The following is a 27,524-nucleotide window of genomic DNA, read 5'->3' as shown; positions in this document are numbered from 1 at the left end:
CAGCCCAGCCCAGCCGGTTTCTGCTCCTGTTCAGTTTGGACCCAGGACCCCAATCCTCATATGCTGAGAACCTAGAGCCTGGCCTGGATCCTCGGGAACTGCTTTGGTGCCATTACCCCTTGACAAATATCTCCCGTGTGAGTATCCAAGGTGGTTCTGGCTCATGCCATTTTGTTCTCCCCCTTCCCTCTGGAGGGCTGGGATTGCCAGCTTGTGCCGCCCTCTCTAGCTTCTCCTGCTGTTTGGGAGGGTGGGAGTCTAGTGGCTATTTATGACACGGTCAGGTTGGGTCTGGAAGTTATATCAACATCACCTAAGGATGAAAAGCTGTCCTTTCTGTCATCTAGCTACCAGAAATGTAGACTTCACTTTCCGGAAGCTATCACCATCCCAGGGCTGTTTTGCTTAGTCTCCCAACTCACTGGCCTTCACAGCCAGCGTCTAGCCCTAAATTCGTAGCTTACGGCTTTCTCTTCACCCACCTCTCCCTGGCCAGAGGGAAACTGAGGCACGCTTGGGCTTGGCTGTGGTGGTGCTATGAGTCAGCAAGAAGAGAATCCAGGCCTGCTAGATTTGAGGAGTCCTGACTCCCAGCCTGGGGCAGAAAGGGGGTGAGACCTGGTCTCTGTAGGTCTCCACAGCATCAGGAAGGAGAAGATGACATCAGGAGGTAGATATGACCGAGAAGTCCAGCTTGGAAAGGAACAAACAGCAGAAGCCATGGCATTAATCGGATCAGAGCCAGTGGCTGAGAAGCAAGGGGCACAGCTGTTCCACCCTCCCCATCCTGAAAGCCAACACCCCTCCCCAGCTCCCTACCACACCACTTTCCTCACCAGAGCTCTAGGTGGGAAGCAGGAAGAGATGGCCCTGACAGCAAGTCAAGAATGAGTGCTCCCAAAAGTCCCTTCCTCAAAGTCCTGCCCCCACTTCTGACGGGCAGGCTGACAGTAGTCGCTTAATCTTAGAAACGGAATAGAGGGCATAGACATGCAAGGCCAGAAAAGAAACACCGCAAGCAATCTCGCCTGGCCGCCCTCACGTCGCAGCTCTCCCAGCCCACCTCTGCTTCAGCCTCAAGGATACCGACTCTCTGGGGTGAAGAAAAAACTGGTTCAGACAGCCCCTCTCCCTGCTCCATCCACCACTGACAAGCAAAGACTACCGGGCAAGGTAGAAAAGGCGTCAAGTCTGAAAGTCGTCCTTTTAAAGCCCCTCACTGAACTTAAATCTTACGGTGTTCCCACTGCTTTCGGCTGAAGATCCCATGAGGTTTAGAAAGTTATAGGCAGAGTCTTTCAGGGGTTCAGGGCACCTACAATTCTCACAAAGATCTCTGCTTTGACCTGAACCATCGCCCCGATTCTTCAGGGCTCAAGCGACCCCTCCCCATCCAGGCTCTCCCACCTATAGGCTCCGAGGGCACCGAGGGCACCGACTGCCCCTTTGAGGCTAGCCGGCCAGGCCCCCGCTCCTCCCCGGACCAGCCCCTCCTCCCTCGGGCCGCCGGGGATTGGCGGGCCGGGGGCGGGACAGGGGCGGGGCCGGCCACCCTTCATCCCCTGCGGCTGCCGTTGCTGCTGCAGCCCAGCGCTCAGCCTGGAGTGGAGCGGACCTCACTCTTCGGGGCGGAGCGCCGAACGTGCCCACCACGAGGCCAGGTACTGCCGGGGTTAAAGAGCCACCAGCCCAGGAACGCTGTGCGGGTCGAGCCATTATACCTTCTCCGGTCCCTAGTGGGCTTGGGCAGCTCTCTTGTACCCTGAGACCCGAGCAGGCGTCCCAGTTTTCCAAGTCAGAGCCCTGCGCGCTCCAGGGCACAGGTCTGCGAGACTGCCGGTAGGCACCCCAGCTCCAAGCTCGCGCCAGGGTGCTGGGAGGGGCACCTCTTCTACTCCTTTTCTTGGCAGGGCCAAGCTGGACAGCAAGGGGACAGCAGCCCCGGGTTTAAGTTCACAGGACACCTAGTTTGAGGCTCAGGAGACAGTGGACCGACTTCCTGAGTCAGGACCCACCGGCACCAGCTAGAAAGTGGCGGGGAGCAGACGCTGGAGCGCTGCCCCGACGGGCGCTTGAGAGGCAGATCCGCCGGCTGGCACGCGGGCAGTCCGGGTATATTTATTCCGGCCTCGCTGGGCAGAGTCTGAGGGCAGATCGGGCGGGACGCCTGAGGACCCGCGGGATCCATGTTAGCCCCAGAACCAGTGTCATTTGCAGTGGGGCCAATGGGCACCGCCTGCTCTGGGTTCCTTTGGCTCTTTGGCCTGAGGGCGGGGCACAATGGGCGTTCCTCTCCACCTGTGGACCTGGCTGGCCCGAGTGTGAGAACTAGCCAGGGGCCCAAGACTCAGTTTTCAGGAGCCCGCCCCTGCTGGGTGGGCCCCTTTCATTGGCTACAGTGAATGCATACGGTTTGTTTACACTAGAGAAGGGGGCCAAGGGTGGGGCATGTGAGAATCTGCACCCCCCTATCCCACTCCCCTGACCCCCGAGACCAGAATCCAGGTCTGCCGCTAAGGAGACGTACATCAAAGGTTCTTGCTCCCTAAGGAGTACCACGGAGGACACCTCCATGTGCTTTCTTCCTCTAACCTGCCAGTCCTGTTCTTACCTTCAGTACTTCATCCACTTCCCGCCATTATATCGTCCATAGAAGAAATGCCTGGCACATAGTCTGTGATGGGGACTTATTTTTGGAAGGGAAGCCAGTCCCATGGTGCACTCATTGCATGTCAGGGGGTGGGGATAGAAAACTAGATAAACCCAAGGATTGTTCTGTTTGGAAGTAGGGAACTTCTGCACAGTTGTGGAAACCCTTTGTGGGAAGCCCCAAGGTGGAAGGATCTCAAGTGCATGAGGCCGTGCCTGATATATTTTGGAGAGGCTGGGATGACTGAAACCAGGAATGGCAATTTCTGACTTCTTGGGTTTGAGTAGGGGACTGTGTCTCCAGGAAGGATGAGACCGTGTCTCAGAGCTTTCTCCTGCCTGAATCCGTGAAACCTGTCTTCTCGCTGCCCTCTCAAGCCATCCTGCTGAGTGCTGATTCTTGTCTCAAGCTTGCTGTCCACCACAGTCAAGGCTCCAGATAGCCAGCTGGAAAAAGCTGGTTATTCCTGTAGCTGTGTCACTGGCCTGGAGAGTGGCCTTAGAGGCCCACACAAATGGAGAAACAGGCTCAATAAAGGCGGGTAGATCATGAACTCTAGACTGGACCCGGAAAAGATATGAAATTAATGCAGCAAGCCCTGGAAGTCTGGGCTGGGTGTGGGTCGAGGGCAAAGCATGTCTGCAAGGCAGTGCCTGCTAGGGAGATGCAGTTTTGGCTTCTGTGTGCACAGAAGGCTGGGGTGTGATGTGTAGGCTATGCTGTAGCAGGAAGGGGCCCTGAGGGAAGAGTTCTATTTTAGACATCGCCAGGGACCAGGCGCCCCAGAATAGGTAAATTAGATTGAGAACCTTCAGAGGGCTTTGAACCCATTCCCTTCGTTCAGTGATGTTGATTAAGCACCTACTATGTGCCTTGCTCACAGTGTGGTGCCTGGAAGGGTACTGAAGAGGCAGGTCTTTGACTCTGGATGGGAAGACAGATACAGGACGGTAGGGTGGGAACTCTAAAGGACCAGGCAGCACTTCTGGGGGCCAAAGGGAAGGACCAGCTGCTGGGGCAGGAGGGGCTTTCCTGCCAGCAGCCTAGAGTTGCTTGGTTTTGGATTTCCGCTCTGCGGGCCACGTCCTGTACACAGCCCCTCAGCCAGCACGTCTGCACCTGTGTGCGGCCACTGACAATAGGGGTCACCCCAGCTGGCCATCACTTCTGTTTGTCTTTTCCATTATTCAGGTAAATAAGTCTCAGGAACCAGCTTTGAGGTCTCCAAGTTTTCTAGTAGAACCTGGCCTTATGACCCTCCTGGGCTTGGCTCCACTGGATAACATTGCATCCCATTGGAATAGAGTCTGAATTCACGGAGAGCTGAAGATGCAGTGGAGGCCTGTGGAGTCCCTCTTGAGTTCCACCTGGACACCCTATGGTACCTGATGTGCTGAGACACCTGCCTCCTCCTCCACTCACGGCTATTTGGGCTCCTTCCAGGGCTCTCTGTCTTTATGTTTTTAAAGACAGAGTTGTAGCCAGGCAATGGTGGCGCATGCCTTTAATCTCAACATTTGGGAGGCAGAGGCAGGCAGGTCTCTGAGTTTTTCAAAGCCAGCCTAGTCTACAAGAGCTAGTTCCAGGACAGACAGGCTCTAAAGCTACAGAGAAAACCTATCTTGAAAAACAAAACAAAACAACAAAGACAGAGTCGTACTACATAGCTGTGCCTGGTCTGGAACTCTGGAACTTACTGTATAGACCAGGCTAGCCTCTAATTCATAGAGATCCTTCTATCTCTGCCTCCCAAGTGCTGGGCCTTAAGGTTTTTGCCACCACACGTGGGGCTCTGGCTGTCTCCTGCCACCATCTTTCTCCACCTCTCCCTTCGAATGATCATCTTTGTTTCTGACCTTCCTCATTGTCTCTTTCTCCTTGCCTGAATATCAAATCATCTACTTTGTATGGTATTTGTTTCTCTCTGTTTTCTTTTGTCTGTGCCTCTGAATATCCAACCAAGTTTCTCTCTCCCTGGGCCCCTGTCTGTCTGTCTGGTTGTCTGTCTAGATCAGTACGCATGGGCACGTGTTTGAAATGTGAAATGTGTATGTTTTCCCTTGCACTCTCTCCCCTCAGCTCTCTCCCTCCCTCCCTCCCTCCCTCCCTCCCTCCCTCCCTCCCTCCCTCTACCTCAATCCTCCTGACCTAATGTCTCCCCTCCTCCAAGCTGACCTTGCTTTAGCCCCCCCATCAGGGTCTACAACGAGTCCCAAACTGCCCCAGGCCTGTGTTCCAGTTTTCCTTGGGGCCAGGAGTCCGGCTGTCCAAATATTTGGCCACCTCCAGGGGATTCCGGGTCGGCAGGGATGAAGATGGGCTGGCTGGCGCAGGGTCTCCCCTGCCTCTAGGGGGCCACAGTCACGTGATGTCCTGTCCTCTGCCTCAGCAGGACCTCTGGCCGCACGTCCCTCTGAACAAGCTGGCAATGGAGCTGGAGGAGGGACTGCCGCCGGCTCTGGCCAGCTTGGGCCAGGAGGTTCTGGCCGCAGTTTCTCTTAGAACCAGCCTGAGCAGAGAGGGTCCAAGTCGAGGTGGGAGATGAGGCCAAGGTGGCTCGTAAGCATCTGCTGGTTGTCTAGGAAACGTACCCTGTCACAGGAAAGTCTACCTTCCGGCCCCAGCTGGGCTTCTCAGATCTTCCTAGGTACTTCCGGATAGCCAGAATACCAAGACACAGGCTACAGATCCCTGGGCCAAGGGGCAGAGCCTGAGTCTTTGGGGTGTCTAGCTTATCAATGCGCCAGGCCACCAAAGAGTGGCTTTGCCCAGTCCTGCACATGCACCTCGTCAGGTCATATGTGCCAGCCACACACTGGCCACATGCTGCCCTCTCCTGTTCTGCTGTGTGGTGATGATGGGATAGTGGGAGGTACAGGACTGGAGTCTTCTACCACCAATGTGAAGCTGTGGCCTGGGGGAGGGGCCAGGGGTGACTGAGTTTTGATAGGCTCCTACTGGCCCTGTACCTCAGTCTCTTAGGGCAGCAGCTTCTCCCAGCAGTCTCTGGGGCTGTGTGTTAGGGACTTAAAGTTCAAACATGCCGGCTGTGCACTGATTCCCCAGTCATGTACGCTTTGTCCCAGGATGGAGTCTTTGTCTCTGAAATCAGGAGAAGCAGGCCAGCAGAGAGGTCGCTATCTAGAGGTACTCTGTCATAATGGCTAAACTAGGAAAAGCTTTCCCCACCTGGGGCTCCCCGTGATAGGCACAAGGTCACAAGGCTGCCCAGGTCCAAGAAACCTGGGCTATAAAAATGAACTTCACATGACACCCACCCTGCATCGAAACATGGCTACAGGACTGGGAGAAGTGCAGTCCACCGTGCAGCCAGCCTACCCTGCAAGCCCACGTATGTTCCTGAGAATGGAGGTTAGCAGGACCTAGGGACTGTGCTGTAGGATAGAAGGCTGTAGTTCCCATAGTGGCTGATGCAAGCAGCCAACCCATCCTGGCCTGGATTCCTAGGCCTACAAGTCTTTAATTAGCCAAAGTCAACACCTGCAGAGGTGTGCCTGATGAATTCTCGCTCTGTGAAGCCCGCGTGGGCAGGCGTTACTTGATGCACCATCCTGATGATGCTGTAGCCCCTCCCCATCTCCCCACGGAACAAACAAGCCTCAGAGCAATGGCCTGGGACAGCCATCAGTTCACCATCCAGGCCCATACGGCACTCATGACCAAGGCCGTCCTGATGACCTGCCCAAGGACTCGGTGCTCTCTCTACCCTAAGACTTGACCATTCTTTGGACACCCATGGCCTGCTCGTGAAGGCGAAGCCTCCTAGAGCTCCCTCATTCTGTGGCCAGCTTTGGTCTCGCCTCACAGGACCCCTAAGTATCAGAGGACCGCGGGGTCCCGGGCGAGAGTGCTCTGTTCATGTCGCACTGTGAGGCTGATCCAGTCTAGGGCACAGTCTGGGCCTTCGCCTCTGCAGGACTGGCTCCGATGCCAGCTCTTCTTAATCAGGCTCCTCTCCTGAGTACCCTGACTTCCTGACACATAGGAGGGCAGGAGAGAGCGAAGGAGGGTACGGGCTGGAGGAGGTGAGCTGGCAGCCTTGGGAGATGTCTGAGGTTTCCTTCATAGCGTCAAAACTAGTCTCCATTCTGGGGCTCTAGTCCTGAAACTGCCTTCACTGAGTAAAGATGCTCACTTAGCCTCTAAGGCTCTGGAAGGTTTGTCAGTAGCCATGGAATTTTCATTCTACCCTCACCTCCTGCTGATACTACACCTGAGAACCTATGTCCACGCTGTGCCCTCTGCCCAAGGCTCTCTTCCTTGCTTCATGCCTTGGAGCTTCTGTTGGAAATTTAAACCTGGCTACACCACCTCCTCCAGGAAACCTCCCTTGATAACTCCCTCCCCCTAACTTTTTTAGACCCAGAAGAATGTGTTTCACATTCAGTTGTAGTAGGAAATTTAGAGCGGTGGCTGGGAGGAGGGGTAATGGGACATAGAAGAGTATCGTCACCTCTACTAGACTGGAGATCACTTAAGGACAAAGATTCTACATCCTTCCTGGGATCTCGGGGCAGCCTGAGACCTAGTAATGACTGGTTATAAATAATAGCCACCAGGCCCCAAAGACTTCAGCCCCACTGAAAGGGGACAGGGAGCCTAGAGCTGGCACCTTAGGCACCTCCCATGGCCATTCCATGGACTTAGTCTCCCTGGAGGCCGGTCCAGGCTGCTTGGTACCCTGATGCCATAACAGAACGAAGCCCTGCACACACCAAACCAGGCAAGCCTGGGGGCCTCTGTCATTACAGCGGAGAGGTTGCTTGGCCTAGAGTGCTGACACAGCATACTCCAAGGGCTTGTCCCAGCTTGCCCAGGGTGGGGACCGAGCAAGGGCAACCTACTGAGTGCCGGGGGGTGCTCTGGAGGGATTTCGGAGACCTGGCAGTGCAACCTTCCACCTAGGTGCGATTCTGGGAGGGGTGTTGATGGCAGGGCTCATCAGAGGGGCAGTGTGAGGGCAGCCTATGGAGTGATGGGTGACGGAGGGGAAGAGTCCACGAACTGTAGCCCAGGGTCCTCCGTGGGTGAGCTGGGAGGACGAGGAGTTCAAAACTGGCAACCAGGGAGACAGAGGTAGGTAATGGTGCCAGGTGTGGAGTCCCTAGGGCTGAGGTATTCGAGCTCTGAGCTCTGGGCCAGAACAGTGGGTGAGGTACTCTGGTGGGCGTAGTGAGTGAGACAGGTATCTACAGAGTGTGGGGGCCTAAGGCCTGAGCCTAGCTCCCTGGAGCATCAAGATCAATCCTGAGTGTTTGCTTGGGCTTCTTGTAGCTTCCCATCTCAAAGCCAACCTGAGACCCTTAGGGGCTGGAGTAGGGACAGGAGTCAGTGCTGGGTTTGGGATGCCCTGTTATGCTTCAGGCCCAGGCTCTGGCTATCCTGCCTGGCACAGACACCCCTTTCTGGTCTCCACTCTGGTTCAGCCCCACCCCCACCCCCACTAACTACTCTGGCCCTTAGGATGTCCTGAAAAGGCCTGGGTTCACTTTGCCCAGACATCTTCTGGACACAGTAGGTAACCCCTGGCCCCAGAGATGGGAGAGGGGCCAGTGAGTTGTTGTCTGGGCTGTGCTCAGTGGGAAGTGAGGAAGCTGGATCTTCTGCAGTCCAGCTGAGCCAGGCCCAGAGAGAGAAGGGGCACCCAGCAATGACCTGGGCTCCTCTTCAGCCAGCCAAGCCCTGAGCTCCTGGCCCAGGGAAACGAGGGTTCTGCTTAGAGGGTGGCTTGAATGGCAGGCCCTGGATCAGGGGCTCCCTGGCAAGAGAGGCAATGCTAGAAGGAAAGTGTGGTCCTGAGGCCAGGGCTGTGAGGAGCATGAAGACCAAGTGGCCCAGAGAACTGTGCCCTAGGACATCCATTTCCTGGAAGGGCCCCTGAGGGCCTTTCACCACAACCAGGCTGGACAGGCCCAGGTGTCCAGCCCCAGCACCGCCTCAGGCCTCCTGGCTCTGGAGGGGGCATCTTCTGCGCTTGCTGTCCACAGTGCCAGCTCTCAGCCCACAGAGGGCCCTTTGTTCTGACTGCCAACAGAGCCCGCCGGGCATCTGGGAACAGGGCCCACAGCCCTCACCCTCTCCCAAGGCCTCCAGCCATCGGGCAGTGCCATTCTAGGTTGGCCAGGAGGCCCCTGGCACACAGGACCAGTTCAGGAAACTGTGTCCCAGGGCTACTGTGAGGAAGGGGATTCACTCCAAGACGCACATGCAGAGAGGGGTCAGGACCTAGCACTTAGCATTCAGGGTTTCAGGTGCCACTCAGCTATGGACTCAGATCACCCAAATGGTCCAAGCTTCACAGGTAGAGAAACTGAGGCCCTAACAGCTTGCTTGGACTGGTCTACATAGGGGACTTGTACTTATGAGTTGTCCCATCAGGGTGTCCTAGGAGCTCAGGTGTCCAAGTTCTACTCCATACCCCAAAGGCAGAGCCCAAGGAAGAGATGGGTCCCAGTGATCCTCCATGTGCCTGGCTGTCCTAAGTGACCCTCTCAGAGATGTACTATGGCCACTGACTTAATGCGGGAAACCAGACCATGATCCCAAAGATAACCAGAGGGGCTGACTGTTCCACAGACGTCTGACTGTGTTGGTGTGTGAGCGGTGCTCCCAGGGAGTCTCTGAGCCATGGAGATACCCCGACAGACAGAGATGGTGGAACTGGTGCCCAATGGCAAGCACTTGGAGGGGCTTCTACCGGTGGGTGTGTCTGCAACAGACACACAGAGGTAAATAGAAGAGGGACCTGGTGGTAGCTCAGGGAAGGGAAGCACTGGGCAGAGAGACGCACAGGACACAGGGATGGAGCTGAGTCACTTTGTGCCCGTCTCCTACAGGGCCGAAGACCCCCAACACTGTGCAGAAGGCAAGGGCTTCCTTGGGAAAGGCTCCAGCATGACGCCACACTTCACCGACGTGAGCTGGGCAACCTGAGGGACTTGGGGGGCTGGGGGGAAGTTGGGCATGGTGATGAGGGGCTCTGGGGAGGCAACGGGAGACTGAGGGACAACGAGGGAGGATGCTACAATGCCCCATTATTCCCCATCCCACTCTGGTACCTGCAGTTCGAGGGGAAGACATCGTTTGGGATGTCCGTGTTCAATCTCAGCAATGCCATCATGGGCAGTGGCATCCTGGGTCTCGCCTACGCCATGGCCAACACTGGCATCATCCTTTTCCTGTGAGTGCCTCTGCAAACGGCCCTGAACAGCTGCCAACCAGGACCTTCCAGTTCGCTATCCAGTGGGTGGGCACTTCTTACTCTGCACCAGTCCACGGCTACAAAAACATCCCCAGCCGGACAAATATACCTCACTGCTCCTCAAACCCACAAGGCCAGCTCGACAGGCCTGAGTCTGTTCTGCTACGTTTACACATGATGGCTGAACCCTTGTGGCCAGGCCTTGTGTGGCCACATGTGTCCTTGATTTGGTGGCCCTGCCCTGAAGCCTGAATGGAAAACATGTTTGTCCCAACGCCTCCAGAAAGGAAGGGGCTCGGAGCACAGGCACAGGGCACTCTTGACCCAGAGGGCCCCCACCTGGGTCATGTTGCACCCTGGGTCAAAGAGAGTAGTGTTCATATCTCTGGAGTCTCCTGACTTGCACCCGCTCCTCAGACACTTATGTCACAGACAGACTCCTCGCAGCCTCCTTGGGCGCATCACTCCCTGCCAGCCAACCTCCAGCGGCCTCTTTCCTTCACGTTCTCCAGGTTCCTTCTGACAGCTGTTGCCTTGCTATCTAGCTACTCCATCCACCTGCTCCTCAAGTCTTCAGGGATTGTGGGTGAGCCTTGAGCAGGCCTGCGCGGGGGGGGGGGGGGTTAAGGTGAACCAGGGCAAGCTCCCCTGGCTATCCTGACACCGGTTTCTATAGGCATCCGCGCCTATGAGCAGCTGGGCTACCGTGCCTTTGGGACCCCAGGGAAGCTGGCAGCAGCTCTGGCCATCACGCTGCAGAACATTGGAGGTGAGGCTGGTGGTGGGGGCAGTGGGGTGCAGGATGATCTGGCTGGTTCAGCCAGCCTCAGCAGCTGTCCCCTGCCTTCTCCCCCAGCCATGTCCAGCTACCTGTACATCATCAAGTCTGAGTTGCCTCTTGTCATACAGACCTTCCTGAATCTGGAGAAGCCGACCTCGTGAGCCTGGGGAAGGAGGGTGGGAAGCAATGGCTGCCCAGCCAGCCTGCTAGACAGGACAGAAGTGTGGCTGTGGCGAGCAGAGGACTGCAAATAGAGCCACATTCAGTTCCTGTCTGTGTGCGGAACATCCAGGGAAAGCCCCCAGAGGGGACTTTTAGAACTAGAAAGCTAGGGTCCATGTGACCCAGGACCCTGCTCATGAGCAGAAGGGCCTCAGGCTTAGCTCTAAGCACCTGCTATTCCTGACCATGGGGTTACCCCCACCCCCGCCGCCACTACCAAGAGATTAAGCCCAGGGCATGTGTGGGGGTGCCTACTACTTAGCCAGCACCGGCTGGGCATCAGCCTTGCTTTGTGTTTGAGAGGAAGGGAGGAGAGGCTAACCCTGCTCCTGACCACCCAGTGCCTGTAAGCAAGGGGGCCACATGACTGAGAAAATGCTGAGAGAAAGAATTAGGATTCTGCACCTAGGGTCCCAGGGACCTTTCCCAAGGAATCTAGAAGAATGGATGGTCCTGGGCCTTCTACCCTTATCTGTGCCCCGCATTTATTTCCAGGACAGAGGAGGGCCTGAATAATACAAGATGAAGGTGCCCAAGAAAGACCACAAAGGCCACAGTTATTGGCAAGTCCCTGAGACTCCCAAGAAAAACACAGACCCTTCCTGAGCCATGTCCTTTCGTCCTGACACCTGCATCAGGATGGGCCCAGGCCTATGTGCCCTTAGGAAACACTGCCAGCACCTGCAGTCAGGAGAGGACCCACATGAGCTGTGTCCCCGGCCAGCTCACACTCAGGAGTGTGAGATGAGCCCCACCCCCTTTTCCAGATCAAGCTCAGGGAGACTTGGAGTTATAGTTAAATGTTGGTCAGAGGACACAAGGTGGCATTACTGGTGCCATAACAGGGAGAGGCAGGGGACCCCACCCCAGGTTGAGGAGGTTCTGACTGTGGTCCCCACTCTTCTCCCTTCAGGGCGTGGTACATGGATGGCAACTACCTTGTGATCCTGGTGTCTGTCACCATCATTCTGCCCCTAGCACTAATGCGGCAGCTGGGTGAGTCACCAGAGTCGGCCTGGAGGGTGGTGAGGGGACACGCAAGGGAGGCCTGAGTCTCACAGTCCTCTCCTCGGCAGGTTACCTGGGCTACTCCAGTGGCTTCTCTCTCAGCTGCATGGTGTTCTTCTTGATCGCAGTGAGCCACCTTCCATGTTGGTCAGGAGAGAGCAGAGGCCCAAGGGAGTCCTCTGACGGCAGGGCGGGGGTGGAGGGTGGGAGGACCTCCTGGGAAGCCAAGGTGAAAAGGCAGCTCTTCTAAGCTTGAACATGGCTTCACGGCGACTTTGCCAGCAGCTTAGCCTGACACTGACACTCTCACCCATCCTCATCCCAGGTCATCTACAAGAAGTTCCAAGTTCCCTGCTCATTGGCACACGACTTGGCCAATGCCACAGGCAACTTCAGCCACACGGTGGTACTGGAGGAGAAGGCACAGCAACAGGGAGAGCCCGAGGCTGCAGCCTTCTGCACCCCAAACTACTTCACACTCAACTCACAGGTTCCAACAGGCCAAGCCAGGCCAGGGAAGTGGGGAGAGGGCCTGGGGGGACGGCTGCCTTGACATAGTTCTGTGTGTCTCCAGACAGCATACACCATCCCCATCATGGCCTTCGCCTTCGTCTGCCACCCTGAGGTGCTGCCTATATACACAGAACTCAAGGAGTAGGTGTCTGTGGCTGGGAGGGATGGTGGCTGCCTTGACAGTCTGCAGAGAATGATGTGCTCTTAGATATGTGTCTAGAGGGCGAGGGGATAAGACCTATGTCACCAGACCAAAGATATTCATGTTCCATAAGAGTGGGAATTAGGAGCTGGGTGGTGGTGGTGGTGCACACCCTTGATCCCAGCACTCAGGGAGGCAGAGGCAGGTGGATCCCTGTAAGTTTGAGGACAGGCTGATCTACAATGGGAGTTCCAGGATAGCCAGAGCTATTACACAGAGAAACCCTGTCTCAAAAAAAAAAAAAAAAAAAAAAAACCAGAAACAAAAGAACAAAAGACTAGAAATTAGGGGCAAGAAGGAGGCTTTCTCACTGCTGAGTAGAGGAATGTGGTGCCAGTGGGACCCTTGAGTGTCACCAAGCCCCCCCTCACTGTCTGCAGCCCCTCCAAGAAGAAGATGCAGCACATTTCCAACCTGTCCATTGCTGTCATGTACGTCATGTACTTCCTGGCTGCCCTCTTCGGCTACCTCACCTTCTATGGTATGGCTGGATCAGCACGGGTGGGATCAGAGGCCAGGCTGGGAGGCAAGGGCTGGTCAGTGGCCATAGTGTCCTGATTACTATAGGCACTCACTAGATGTGTGATGCCTGACTGTGTCCTGCAGCTGTGGAGGTGAGTCTGAGTGCCACTCCCCACAGTGTCAGGGTCCACCGCCCCCTGGCCTGCTGACCACCCTCCCTGCCTGCCACAGACGGGGTGGAGTCGGAGCTGCTACACACCTACAGCAAGGTGGACCCGTTTGATGCGCTGATCTTATGTGTGCGCGTGGCCGTGCTGATAGCAGTCACACTTACGGTTCCCATCGTTCTGTTCCCGGTGAGCCAGCAGACAGGTTACGGGGCCAGCGGAAGGGAGGGTCTACTGGGGGCCACCGGACTGATGGCGCTTTCCACCTGCCCAGGTACGACGCGCCATCCAGCAGATGCTGTTTCAGAACCAGGAGTTCAGCTGGTTGCGGCACGTGCTCATCGCCACTGGCCTGCTTACTTGCATCAACCTGCTGGTTATCTTCGCCCCCAACATCCTGGGCATCTTTGGGATCATTGGTGAGTCTGGCCTTGCTGTATGAATGGGATAGTGTCCCAGAGACTCTGGTCTCTATACATCCAGCAGACCCCCTCAGCACATACCCTACATGTAAGTGATAGTTGGCCGCCGTGTACATGGTCTAGGCTCCAACTTGAACGCTTGTCCTTAAAACTATTGCAGTCCATTGTTAAGGCTCCAAACCACTGAGTAAGTCCTCTTCACTAGATGACAGGACAGTCTCTAGGACTAAGTCTTCACGAAGGACCTCCCTGGATTGGGGATGGTAGTTATCTTAGCTGGAGAGGATGACACACGAGAATGACTTGAGCCCAGGTGTTCAAGACCAGCCCAGGCAACATAGCGAGATGCTCTAGCAACAGCAAAAGGGCTCAGAAAATTTTACCCCCATTTTACATATCGGGACCAAAGTCCAGAGTGACTGAAGGAACAGAAGAGCTGCAGTTGGGGAGCCCAGGGTCTCGATCCAGCTACAGGACTATCAGACTCCAAGCTTGAGTCTCCGTCCGCTGTCCCATCCCAGCTGAGGTTCCAGGCTGGAAAATTAGACAATTCTGAAACATCTTTGGTATGACCCAAGTCTGACCCCTTGACCCTCCTCTTCAGTCCGCCTCACTGGTCTGGGCGCTGAGACTTGGGACTATCTGAAAACACTCTTGCTTCCATAGCTTCAAATCTGCATCAAACTGAAACCAACAGACAGAAATGCGTTGTTGAAGTGATGGAAAAATCTTGGGGACCGTTGTACCTGTTGAGTCAGCTCTGTGCCACTATAACAGAGCCATGAGGCAATTATAAACCTATAAAGGGAACACACCGGGCTGGTGAGATGGCTGTGTGTGAGGGCCACCAAGCAATGACAGCTTGAGTTTGGACCCCGGGACTCACACGTGGAAGAAGAGAACCGAGTCCTCTAGGTTGTCCTCTGACCTCCACACGTGCACAGTGACACACATGCCCTTACACATGTACACACAGAAAAAACAATAAATGGAAAAATTTAGATTAAATAAAAAGAGAGGAAAGGTTCAGGGGCTGAGGACATAGCTTAGCAGCTTAGTGCTTACTGGAGTGTTTGCCTGGCTATGCGTGCATGGTGCCGTGCCTGGGTTAGAGCCCAGCAGAACATTGTGTGTGGCACAAGCCTGTATTCCCAGCATTGAGAAGGTGGAGGCAGGAAAACCAGGAGCACAAGATCATTCTTTTTTTTTTTTTTTCCTTTCCTTCTCCCCCATCCCCCTCCGAGAGAGAGAGTTTCTCTGTGTAGTTTTGAAGCCTGTCCTGGAACTCGCGCTGTAGACCAGGCTGGCCTCAGACTCACAGAGATCTACCTGCCTCTGGTTCCTGAGTACTGGCATTAAAGGCAAGCACCACTATTGCCCGGCCCAGGGTCATTCTTGACTATACAGATTGAGGCTATCCTGGGATAGCATTGTGCCCATATAAACAAAAAGGCTTATTGGGCTTATACTTTTACAGGTTCCAGTCGTGATTGACTGGTGCCAGTTGATTTGAGGGCTGTAGTGTCATCCATCATGACAGAAGTGTGTGGCAGAACAAAACTGCTTACCCCACGGCCAAGAACTAAAAGGCAAAGAGGAGCAGACCAAAGCCTCACAGTCCCCCTAAGGGGCTCATGCCAACACCTAAGGACCTCCCTCAAGGCTTCACCTCCTAAAGGTCTTGCAGTTCCAAACAACACCAACCTGACAGCCCCAACTTGAACCTCCTAGAGACTCCACCACCAAACACTCATGCCTTCTAAGGGCATTCGAGATCCGAATTATAACAAACTGTTAGGAACCAGGATCCTTAAGGCTTTGTTCTGTAATAAGTTTCTCTTCTTCGTTGTTCGCTTCGTTCACTGACATCTTCCTGACCCACCACCATCGGCCTTGCAGCCTGGTGGATAAGAAGGCAGGAGAAGGCTGGTGGACTCTCCTGGAATCAGTCAGGGCTCTCACACCACAGAGTGCAGCTGATCTCATGGGGAGTCCACCTCAGACCTGTGAGCCAGCTGTTGCTCAGCTCTGCTCTTTGCAGGGGCCACATCTGCTCCGTGCCTCATCTTCATCTTTCCTGCCATCTTCTACTTCCGAATCATGCCCACTGAGAAGGAGCCTGCAAGATCTACCCCTAAAATCCTGGTAGGAGGGGCCTGGAAGCCGGTGGGCTGGGGCGGGGCTGAGGGAATGTCCGTATCTCGTTCTTTCATTCATCTCTGACACTCAACAGGCCCTTTGTTTTGCTGCGGTTGGCTTCCTGCTGATGACCATGAGTTTGAGTTTCATCATCACGGACTGGGTCTCTGGGACCAGCCATCACGGAGGAAACCATTAGGAGGACTCCCATCTTGTTCTGTGTATTCATCCTAGTGCCCCTGCCCTCCCTCTCCAGCCCCTGCTCCCAGCCAGGGGCTCAGTAAGGGGAGAAAGACAGGGGAGAGAGACACTGTAAATACTATAGCATTTGGCTCCACCCATATCCTCTCCCCTTGGAAGGTTTTTTGTTGAAGAGCCAGGACCAAGGCCCTTGGACCACCACCTGCTGGGCTCCAGGGCTGCAGGGGCTTCCTGCGCTCGGAACAGGGTGGGGCTGCTGCCTCAGATCCCACCAAAACCCTCCACCCTCCTCCCCCTTCCACAGCTGTGTACACCGAGACCCAGCAGCCACCTCCTGAGCCACACAGAGCCAGAACCCAGGCCTGAAGGCATCCCCCAGCCCTGCTGGGAAGCTACAGTGTGCACCCAGAGGGCTCATCGCCCCCTCCCCCGCCCAGCCCGCCCCACCTGCTGATCTCCCAGCCCCTTTTCCAACAACTGGGCCCAAAATCTAGGATACTCTTGTTCTCTTCTTGCATCTCCTTCTTAGAGGGAGACCCTATCCTACCCCATATCTGGGGTCTGCAGGTTCTGCTGAGGATGGGGTTTGTATGCACCCTCACCAGTCCTGGGGAGGCTGGGACTCCCACACCTCAAGCCGGGGCCATGACTTACATTCCAGTGCTGGGAGAAGAGAGGCTGGGCCCCGAGTATCCTGCCCTTGGGAGTCAAAACCCAGGAGCCAGACTGGCACAGAGCTGGGGAGACTGGCCTTTTATAAATATTATACATAAGACCAATTGTGTTTTATATTCTTGGTCTCCATATCTTCGGGGTTCTGGAAAATAGGGTAGGGGCTAATAAGGTATGGACGGCACTGGGGTTCTCCTGTCTGCTTGTATACATGAGTGGGGACTGAGCAAGACCCCCCACCCCCACCCCACCTCCTGCCTCTCCGACCAACCAGTGGCATGTTCAGACCCAGCTCTGGGCCCGGGCCAAGTTCAGCACAGACCTGCTTTCTCACGGGGTGAGGTGGGGAGGAATTAATGAGGCCCTAGGAAATGGGACAGAGAGAAGCCTGCGGAAGGAGGCAACGTGAGGTGCATCCCCAGCAGCTCCACAGAGGGTCTGAGCTGGGGGCAACTGAGCCTTGCAGAAGCCTCAGGAAAGGACCCTGCCATCCTCCCGCTCCTAGGCTGTTTGTCAACCCCGTGTTAGTGCCTGGAAGCTGGATCCTTCCCTTTGCAGGACTGTTCTTTTTATTGATAATAAGCACCTCTATGAATAAAGGTAGGTTAGTGAGTCTCAGGGGAGTTGGGGTAGTCCTGAGTGACTAAGGGAGAGTGAAGTTCAAGGCAAGACAGGGACTTCACGGAGCCAGGGCAGCCCCAGGTATCCCGGCCCAAGTGGGACTGGGAAGCTGCCCACTGCAACTTTCAGCTACTGGCCTGAATCAGCTACAGCCCAGAGAGATGGAAGTGCCCAGGCCTTGGCACTAAACCCTCATTAGGAAAGACCCTGCACCAGGCTAGGCCACCAGTGAAAGGACAGCAAGAAAAATCCAGTTTGAACTTGAAAAGCAACTGCCTGCTTGGGAAAGACCTGAAGAAAGAACTTCTTCAAGCTGGTGGCTGCTTGGCCCATAGCTGTGCCAGCTAGCAGAGGGGGCTTCCTGAGTCCCATGGGTCCTGGGTACCTGACTTCAGCCAGGAGCCCCGTGGCCACAAGAAACATCTGGACAGTGACCTCGCGGTAGATGCAACCTAAGGTACAGGAGGGACTGTCCCCCAGGGTTCACCAGTTTCTTCTCTGTTAGATGGGGCACCAGTCTTGTCTAGAATGCTGGCTCGTGGACAGTGGGGGATAATCAAGGGCAGAGTCTATCCCATGGGCAGATCTTAGGGCCTTTACATCCTCTATTAAAGAAGGATGCAGGACAGCACAGAAATGGGACAGCAGCCAAAGCTGCAGGCTTCTCTGTCCAGATGTGACAACAGTAGCCCCCATACAGAGCCAGGGTGCGGAGGGGACCCTCACTGCAGAGCTCTTCTCTGCATGTTCAGCCTGACCATGGGTGGCAGGCTCCAGTAGGAACGGGACAAGTGATGTAGGCACTGTAGATTCAAGAACCATGTACCCACGGGCCTGTGAAGGGAGTATTCCCACACTGGCTGCCAGTCCAGGGACACGAGGATCCAGCCTTCACAAGGACGGTTCCACAGCTCTTTGAACACGATTGAGGATTAGCATATGTTTTGAATAGCTTCCTAGGTCTTTTCCTTCTTTATGCTTTTGAGGAAAACTATATTCTAAACTTGGAAGCGCAGGGTACAGTGCTCGTCTAGGAAGCGTGAGGCTGAGTGCAACTCATGGTAACGCACACACATGCACACACTCAGAGGCATTGGGGAAAATTTGTTTTATTTGAAATATTGCTGTAGGAGCACCCCAAAAGTCTAGCACACTCTTTCTTTTCCTGGTGAGGGAATGAAAGATAAGACCTCACCATGTAGCTCATGCTAGACTTCAAACTTCCAGTTGTCCTCAGAGGTGGGATTACAGGGGTGTGCCACCATACCCAACTCTCATTGCCGTTCATTGCTTTCTAATGACTGCTCGTCATAGAAAAATAAGATAATGTACTTAGTACTGGCTAGACCAGGAAGACTCCATCCAAGTCTAAGGCCAGCCCAAGCTACCTAGTGAGTCCAAAAAGGAGCTGGAGAAATAGCTCAGTGATTAAGAGCACTGGTGGCTGGTCGGTGGTGGCGCACGCCTTTAATCCCAGCACTTGGGAGGCAGAGGCAGGCGGATCTCTGTGAGTTCGAGACCAGCCTGGTCTACAGAGCTAGTTCCAGGACAGGCTCCAAAACCACAGAGAAACCCTGTCTTGAAAAACAAAAAAATAAAAATAAAAAAATAAGAGCACTGGCTGCTCTTCCAGAGGTCCTGAGTTCAATTCCCAGCACCCTCATGGTGGCTCACAACCATCTATAATGAGATCTGGCGTTCTGGCCTGCAGACAGAACACTGTATATAGAATAAATAAATGAATCTTTTAAAAAAGAGACAGAGAGCCAGGCAGTGGTGGTACATGCCTTTAATCCCAACAGTCGGGAGGCAGAGGCAGGCAGATCTCTGTGAGTTGGAGGCCAGTATGGTCTACAAGAGCTAGTTCCAGTACAGGCCCCCAAATTACAGAGAAACCCTGTCTTGAAAAAAACAAAAAGAGAAAGAGAGAGAGAGAGAAGGACCAAAAAGATAATATGGCCAGGAAAATATATTGGTCCCTCACTGCCTAGCAGCTGACCTTGCACACATCTCTGCACCAAGTGTACAATCTTCTTTCATACAAAAAATAAGTCGTCTGTTTTTTGTTTTGTTTTGTTTTGTTATTTTGGTGTTGGATATTAAACCCAGGGTCCAGTTTTATTTCCAGGTAGGGTGGTGGGGATCAGACCCATGGATTCACACATATTAGGCACAGGCTCATCTCTCAAAATATATCGAAGCTATCCCAAAAATATTTATAGAAACTTTTCACAAACATTTTGTTTTGGTTTGGTTTTTTGTTTGTTTTTGTTTTGTTTTTTGTTTGTTTGTTTGTTTTTGAGAGGGTCCCTCTGCATAGTCCTGACTGGCCTGGAACTCACTTTATAGACCAGGCTGACCTCAAAATCACAGAGGTCTACCTGCCTCTGCCTCCTAAGTGCTGGGATTAAAGCATGTGCTGCCACCACCCTGCTGCCAAACACTCCTTAAATGACAATGAACAAGGGGAAGGGACCTTTAGCATACAGGCATTAAACATGACTACTAAGTTATCTCACTCATTAGAAGATACTTTGTACTAGCCGGGCATAGTGGCACACACTTTTAATTCCAGCCCTTGGGAGGCAGAGGCAAGTGGATCTCTGAGTTTGAGGCCAGCCTGGTCTACAGAGTGAGTTCCAGGACAACCAGGGCTACACAGAGAAATTCTTTCTCAAAAAACCAAGTAGATAAAGTAAGGGAAAAAAAAAGAAAGAGAACAAAAATTAAAAAAAAAAAAAGAAGTAGATAAAGAAAATGCTTAGTACTGGACAGAGCAAAAGCATCAAAAGATGCAATGGAGAAGGGTCATGAGGGGGCCAGGGCGGACCTCACAGAAGATGGACTTTCCTTCAGAAACTCAGAAGAAACCATACAGGAATGTTCAGGAGGACATGCAGGGGAAACTCGGGAGATTGTTCCAGTCAGCAGGACCGGACAATGGGAAGCCCTGAGGCCCTCACATGCCCTAACATAGGAGGAACAGCCAGGAGGTCACCGAGGCTGGGCCTGGGTGAAACAAAAAGTGTTCAGAAAAGGCCCCAAAATGAAAGAGAATAAGGTCTGATTCAGATTCAGTGGTAAGTGGCAACTCAACGATTTTTAGTTTTCTTTGTTTTGTTTTGCTTTGCTTTTTTTTTCCTTTGTGTTGCTTTGTGCGCCACCATGCCTGACTGGTTGGTTTTTTAAAGCAGACAATACTTTTTATTTATCTATTTACTTTTGTTTTTGTTTGTTTTTCAAGACAGGGTTTCTCTGTGAGCTTTGGTGCCTAGCCTAGAACTAGCTCTTGTAAACCAGGCTGGCCTCAAACTCACAGAGATCCACCTGCCTCTGCCTCCCAAGTGCTGGGATTAAAGGCGTGCGCCACCACAACCCTATCTATTTACTTTTAATGTGCGTAAGTGTTTTGTCTGCATGTGAACATGAGTATCACACACATGTCTGACCTGAGGAGGTCAGAAGAGGGCATCAGATTGTGTGGAACTGGAGTTAACAGATGGTTGTGAGCCGCCATGTGGATGCTGGGAATCAAGTCAGGCCCCTCTACAAGAGCAGTCAGTGCTTTTAGCCACTGAGCCGTCTCTCCAGCCCTCATGCCTTGTGACAAGATCTGGATATGTCACCTAGATTAGACTGAAATTCCCTCTGCAGACCAGGCTAGCCCTGCACTCACAGATGTCCACCTGCCTCTGCCAAGAGAACGCTAAGATTAAAGGCACATGCTGCCACACCCCACTAGCAAGTCTAAGTGTTATACAGATTGCTCTAGTTGCTGAATTGAGAGCCAGCTTAGAGGTTTAGATTCTGTACTGTTATTCTAAAAGACCCAAGTTTGAGTCCCAGCATCCACATCAGAGGGCTCACAACTACCTGTAACTCTAGCTCCAGGGCTTCCAAAGTCTCTGCCCCTCTTGGGCACTTGCATTTATGTGTTCATACACATATTTTTGAAGATGTATTTATCTATTTTACACACAGTGCTCTGTCTGCAAGTATGCCTGCATGATAGAAGAGGACGCCGTATCTCATTACAGGTGGCTGTGAGCTGCCATGGGTGCTGGGACCTCTGGAAGAACAGCCAGTCCTCTTAACCTCTGAGCCATCTCTCCAGTCCTGTATACACTTTTTTTTAAGTTTAAAAAATGAAATGAAATGAAAAAACAGGGAAGAAAGAAATGAAGGCAGACAGACTGGAAATTAATGCTGAAAAGAATGGAAATGGAAGAGTTTAGCTGGCTGACGAGCTGGAGCTGGTAAAAAGGATGCTGGAGAAACAGAGCAAGAAGACAGCCATGGAGAGGGCATCTACAGTGATACCTGGAAACCAGAGAGCGCAGTGTGGCTGGAAACCTGACCAGTAACAAGCATGTGGGAAGACCTGGGGACATGTGCGGGAGTCTGCCTTGACCCCAGTGTAAAAGCTAAGCAAATGACTTTCCTTCCGACAGCTTGTAGCAGAGACACGAGATGACAAGCCAGTGACTTAGAAAGACTAGCCCGAAAGAAAGTCTGAAAGAACAAAACTGCTCTCGGGGAGTCGGAGAAGGCTCAGCAGTTAAGAGTACTTGCTGCTCTTCCAGAGGACCTGAGTTCAGTTCCCAGCACCCACAGTGGGTGACTCACAGCTACTTGAAGCTCTGACTCCAGGCAATTGACACTTTCTTCTGACCTCCATAAGAACCTGCGCACATGTGCACAGATACACATAAAATAAATCTATATAAAGACAGGAAGGAAGGAGGGAGGGAGGAGGGAAGAAGGGAGGAAGGAAGGAAAGAAGGAAGAAAGGAGGAAAAGCCATGTAGTAGTGGTTTACGCCTTTAATCAGAACAACCAAGGCAGTTACACAGAGAAACCCTGTCTCGAAAGAAAGGAAGGAAGGGAGGGAGGGAGGGAGGGAGGGAGGGAGGGAGGGAGGGAGGGAGGGAAGAAAAAAAGAAAAGGAAAGAACAAGAAACCTTCTTTCAAAATTTCACAAGGTCTGGCCGGGCGGTGGTGGCGCACGGGAGGCAGAGGCAGGCAGATCTCTGTGAGTTCGAGACCAGCCTGGTCTACAAGAGCTAGTTCCAGGACAGGCTCCAAAACCACAGAGAAACCCTGTCTCGAAAAAACAAAAAACAAACAAAAGAAGAAGCCATTTTTTAGCATAGTCTCTCCATGTGGCACAGGCTAGCCTTAGGGCCACAGTCCTCCTGCCTCAGCCATTAGAATATCGTAATGACAGGTGTGAGCCTTTATGCTGAGCTTGTCTGGCCCCTTGCAAAACTTGCCATGTGTCAGGACAGTCCAAGGGCTCGTTTCTGTCACCCGAGTCCACCGAGGACAGTGTTACTGCTTGGAGACTGAGAGGGGGCTTCTCCACATCCCCTTGGCTAGAGCGGCCACATCCTCCTGTGTGATCTTGCTCAGTGATGGACGAAAGGGGCATGTCTCACACGGCACAGCCTCACCCAGGCCAGCAGCTGTGTGTGGATGCTTCAACCACTCCANAAAAAAAAAAAAAAAAAAAAAAAAAAAACCAACTTCACAAGGTCTAGGTGAAGCATGGGAAGCCTACAGTGGATAAGCCACAAATTCAAGGCTAGTTTAGTCTACGTAGGGAGTTGTAGGCAGACCGGGACTACGAGGAAAGGTTCTGTCCCAAGAAAACAAAACTAACAACCCCAAGCAAACAAACAAACAGCAACAACAACAACAAAATCTAAGGCCCGAAAGCGTGAGCACAGCCAGCCTAGTGAGCCAGAGCCGCCTGAGCCCTGAGCGCCAAGCCCCGAATTGTACAGGCGGCCTCTGCTGCCCTCTGGTGGTCTGAGTTGTGCAGGGACCCTTGATTATACGGAGGTGGCAGAAAAGAGGCAGGGAGAGCGGATTCCAGATCTCCATAGGGGTATTGTGGGCTGGTGAATACCACAGGGATCTAGTCTGAGCCCACTTGCTTCCTTACCTTGGGGAAGACCTCAGAATGGACCCTTTCCCCCTGCCTCCATCTCTCAGATCGCATGCATGCATCATGTCCAGTTTAGGTGGGGCCGGATATGGAACCAGGGCTTCTTGAGTGGTAGAGCACTCTACCAACTGAGAGATTCAGCTACATTCCCAACCCATACCCAGATCCCCTCTCTCACCCGCTGGGGACGGAACCCAGGGCTGTGCACATGACAGACAGGCCATAGCCGCTGAGCTATGTTCCCCAGGTCCTAAGGGGTTTCAGAGCCCCTCCCGGTATTACTCAGTTTCTCTCCTTATCCTACCCTTGACTTTCGGGCCAAACTCCACAGTGCATTCCAGTTCCCACAGTACATATCTCGGGCTGGGCACAGCAATCGACACCGAGCCTAAGCCTTCAGGAATCAGGCAAGACGTCCACTTTCTTTCTTTTTTTTTTTTTTTTTTTTTTTTTTTTTGCGGTTTTGGAGACTGTCCTGGAACTAGCTCTTGCAGACCAGGCTGGTCTGGAACTCACAAAGATCCGCCTGCCTCTGCCTCCCAAGTTCTGGGACTAAAGGCGTGCGCCACCACCGCCCGACTAAGACGTCCACTTTCTAAATCTCCAATCTCAGCTGTGCCGTGAAAGCCGAGAGGGTGGGAGAATACTGATAGAAAGGACGAAGCAACAGGAGAGACAGTTGTCGTCACTGGAGACATTCCAAGGACCAGCTGATAATGGCTAGAAGGGAAGAAGGCTTGGTTGGGATGGATTCTGCTGCCGGGCAAGGGAAGACCAACAGGGTACCACAGAGGGCACGGGGCAAAAAAGATGTTAAACAGGAACTGCTTTGAGGAACTAGGCCTCGATGGCAACGTACTGACGCTTCGGCGGAAGCGAAACTAAAGCCCAGGGCAGGAAACAAGAAGACCTGGAAGACGGTAGCAACCAGAAGTGTTGGCCCAAGGCCAAGCGAGGACTAGAGAGAGGAAGATGAAGAGCGTGGTCCGCCACAGTTCCTGAGCCGCATGCTCTCTGCCCGCCAGGGGGCGCTGCTCTTCCACGAAGGAGGCCGCTGAAATCGCGCGCTCTGGCCTACAGATTCCGGAAAAGGCGGGGCAACTCTCCAGGAGACCACTTCCGCCTTCTACTCGCCGGAGGTAGATTTTTGTGGGGAGGCAGTGAGAGCATTTAGGAGGGGATGTGTATAACTGAGGGGTACTAGAGGACTGGGTGCAGAGTCCGAGACAAGCGGTACCCTACGAGGATGCGCCCTGCACAGCTCTAAGATTCACGCCTGAGCAGCCTCCAGTTTTTTACCCTATGAAATAGTCCTCTGTGGACTGTGGTCGGCACTGGTCAAGACCCTGGGGCAGGGCCAGGAAGGCTTCCTGAAGATAGAGCGGTGCAGAAAGGTGAAGAAACCATTATGGGAACTTCAGAAGTGTTCTTGGGGCAGCTAGATGGCTCAGCGGGTGTAAGCCTGATAATCTGAGTTAAATCCCAGAAACCTACAACCGACCCCACAGAGTTCTCTTTTGTTCTCTGTACACGTGCCCTTCCACACACACACACACCAACAATAATGTATTTATTTATTTTAAGATCAGATCTCACCATGTATCCCCAGCTGGCCTGGAACTCGTGCAGACCAGGCTGGCCTCGACCTCACAGAGACCTGCCTCTGCCTCCTGAATGCTGGGGCTAAAGGAAAGGGCCACAACACTCGGCCTTAAAAGGTCTTTTTATATAGAAAGAGCCACCTTTATCTGGAGAAAAGGCTAAGCCTTCAGGGAAGGCTAAAAGGAGACCAACCAGTCCCAGGCCTGCTGGAGGAAGCAAAAGACAGCCCCTTACTGTATTTGTATACACACACCTAAGATCTCGTCTCCTAGGAGACAGGACAGTCTTGTGGGACAGGCTTCACTCCACCTCACGTGATGGCTACTCCCTGCCTCCCAGCCTTCCCTCTTCCTTAGGCTGTGTTTCTCGTAGGAGCCAGAGGGATCATCAGAATATCAGATCTTGGGGCTGGAGAGCTGGCTCAGCAGTTAAGAGTACTTGCTGCTCTTGGTGAGGACAGAATTCAGTTCCTAGCACCCGTGTTGGGCAACTCGAATGTGTGTAACTTCAGCTCCTGGGATCCGACACCCTCTTCTGACACCCTCTCACCTTCGCATGCTCACACCCACACACAAATACACGTAATTTAAAAATGGGAGAAGGAGGGGCAGGAGAGACGGCTCAGCAGTTAAGAGCACTGGACGCTCTTCCAGAGGACCTGGCATTTGGTAGCTCACAATTGTCTTCCAGCACCTTCAAATACAAAACAGTCATGTAAGTAAATTCCTCTTTTTAAGGGTCTCACTATGTCGTGGAACTCACAGTGTCGACTACGATGGCCTCAAACTCAGATTAAAGGTTTATGCTGCCATGCCTGACTTAAGTCTTTTTTTAAAAAACCAAAAAAAAAAAAAAAAACCTTAAACTGGGGCAGGGTGGTGGTGGCGCATGCCTTTAATCCCACCACTTGGGAGGCAGAGGCAGGCAGATCTCTGAGTTCCAAGCCATCCTGGTCAACAAAAAGCAAGTTTCAGGACAGCCAGAGCTGTTCCACAAAGAGACCCTGTCTCCAAAAACAAAGACAAAAACAACAAAAATTAAAACTGGGTCTTGAGAGATGGCTCACTAGCTGAGAGTAGTTGTTCTTACAGAGGACCCAGGTTCAGTTCCCAGCACCCACATGGCAGCTCACAACCATAATTCTAATCCGAGGGGATGTATCATCCTCTTCTGGCCTCCATGGACACCAGGCACACAGATGATGCACATACTTATATACATGCAGACAAAATGTAATACACACTTAAAAAAGATAAAACAAAAATTAAGAACGACTTAGTGTGGTGGGACACATCTTCAATACCGTTCGGGAGGCAGAGACTGAAGGGTCTCTGTGAGTTCAAGGTCAGCCTGGCCAACTTGTGAGCTCCAGGCCAGCCAGAGCTACTTAGTGAGACGCTATGTAAATAACTGATTAATTAGTTAATTAAAAAAACAAATCTTTAAAAATGAAATGTCAAGTCTTGTCACTCTGCCTAAAAAAAGCAAAAAAAAAAAAAAAAAAAAAAGGCCCTCAAATGATTTCATCTTAGAAGACAGTTTGATTGTTCTTTTTCCTCACCTCCTCTGAGAGCCATGGGTTTGACTCTTTCTTGCCCGTGCATGGCCTTTGTGCTCTGCCCTCCTTTCTGGCGCTACGTTACACCTAGCCTGCTGCAATGACACACGCTGGTCCTCATCTTAGGGTCTTCTTCCTGGCTGGCAGCTTCCTGGAGGCTGCGGCTTCTCCGGCAGCCTGTGTTACTCCTCACCAGGCGCTCCTCTAAGTGTCTGATCACTTTTGGTTGACGCAGTGACCTGCTGTCCCCCGAGAAGGAGCTCTCTATTCCGAGCCACTGTCTACAGAGAGCTCTCATTCCCACACGGCAAGGTGCACCCTGCTCAATGGCTGCTGTTACATCACCTTCATTAGAGCTGTTTTTGCCTCTTCATTAAATTAAATTCCAGGAAGCAGTACTAATGACAGTGCTAACGAGTCACGGGAGAGGCTACCAGCCCCAGCCTCTGGACGGCATGAGAAGGAGGACTAGGTAACAACCCGAGCAAAGCGGTGGCTCCTGGGATAAAGCTGATTACCATTTCCTACGCCCTCCCAGGACCCTGAGCGTCCCCCAGGACGTAGCCTAAGAGAAGGGAGGCTCGGTTCTTGGCCCCAAAGCTCTGAGTGTCCTCTTGTTCTATTGCAAGGATCCAGGGCCATTCTGCTATCTATAACAGGAGTGTCCCTAAATGCCAGGACAAGTAGAACTTACAAAGGATAGGTCTGGGTCCTACCCTCATTTGGAGATGCTAGGTGTCCTTCCTCCTCAGTGGCACCTGTCACATTACCATCCTAACTCATAGCTCACTATGAGTTACTAGCCAGGTTCTCTTCTGGTCCAGGAACAGCAAGCTCCTTCCTGCCCCAAGATCTGCGTTTGCTGTTACAGGCTGAGCTGTCCCCCTCCTCTGTGCTTGTCATAAAATGGTCCCTTTCCATGAGACAGAGCTCTCTTCCTCAAGCTGGCATCCCTGCACAAATCTCCCAGTGACTCTGGTGACACCCTGTAGATCTCCTCTCTCTACTTGGTGAGCGGAGTCCGCCCGCCTTCCCTGCCCTAGTGGTCCCAGCCTTGGCACCCAGCAGTTTCCAGAGCAGGTGAAGTTTCCCACACACTGGGATGCCGTGGCGGGGGGGGGGGGGGGGGGGG

General features: G+C 53.1%; 1 protein-coding gene across 3 annotated transcripts; it reads left to right on the top strand.

Annotated features, from left to right (window-relative positions):
- Slc38a3 (solute carrier family 38 member 3) lies at window positions 1-16,764 on the top strand. 3 transcript variants are annotated; one of them, XM_050139357.1, is made up of 16 exons: window positions 1-137; window positions 9,248-9,399; window positions 9,508-9,586; window positions 9,736-9,851; window positions 10,385-10,458; window positions 10,549-10,641; window positions 10,729-10,810; window positions 11,789-11,871; window positions 11,952-12,010; window positions 12,209-12,373; window positions 12,458-12,537; window positions 12,979-13,079; window positions 13,292-13,416; window positions 13,502-13,646; window positions 15,691-15,794; window positions 15,883-16,764. In XM_050139357.1, the coding sequence occupies exons 2-16, from the start codon at window positions 9,299-9,301 to the stop codon at window positions 15,985-15,987; spliced, it is 1,512 nt and encodes a 503-aa protein (XP_049995314.1). In that variant the 5' UTR covers window positions 1-137; window positions 9,248-9,298; the 3' UTR covers window positions 15,988-16,764. The 3 variants fall into 3 exon arrangements, with proteins under 3 accessions (XP_049995314.1, XP_049995315.1, XP_049995316.1); XM_050139358.1 differs by lacking the exon at window positions 1-137 and adding an exon at window positions 1,432-1,661; XM_050139359.1 differs by lacking the exon at window positions 1-137 and adding an exon at window positions 3,851-4,031.
- The last annotated feature ends 10,760 nt before the right edge of the window (window positions 16,765-27,524 follow it).

The sequence above is a fragment of the Alexandromys fortis genome, unplaced genomic scaffold (genome assembly GCF_014885135.2).
Source record: "Alexandromys fortis isolate MF-2015 unplaced genomic scaffold, M_Fortis_MF-2015_v1.1 scaffold_36, whole genome shotgun sequence".
In the NCBI taxonomy this organism is placed as follows: Eukaryota; Metazoa; Chordata; class Mammalia; order Rodentia; family Cricetidae; genus Alexandromys; species Alexandromys fortis.
The sequence above is the reverse complement of the archived record's forward strand: the minus strand, read 5'-3'. Positions and strand labels throughout refer to the sequence as shown.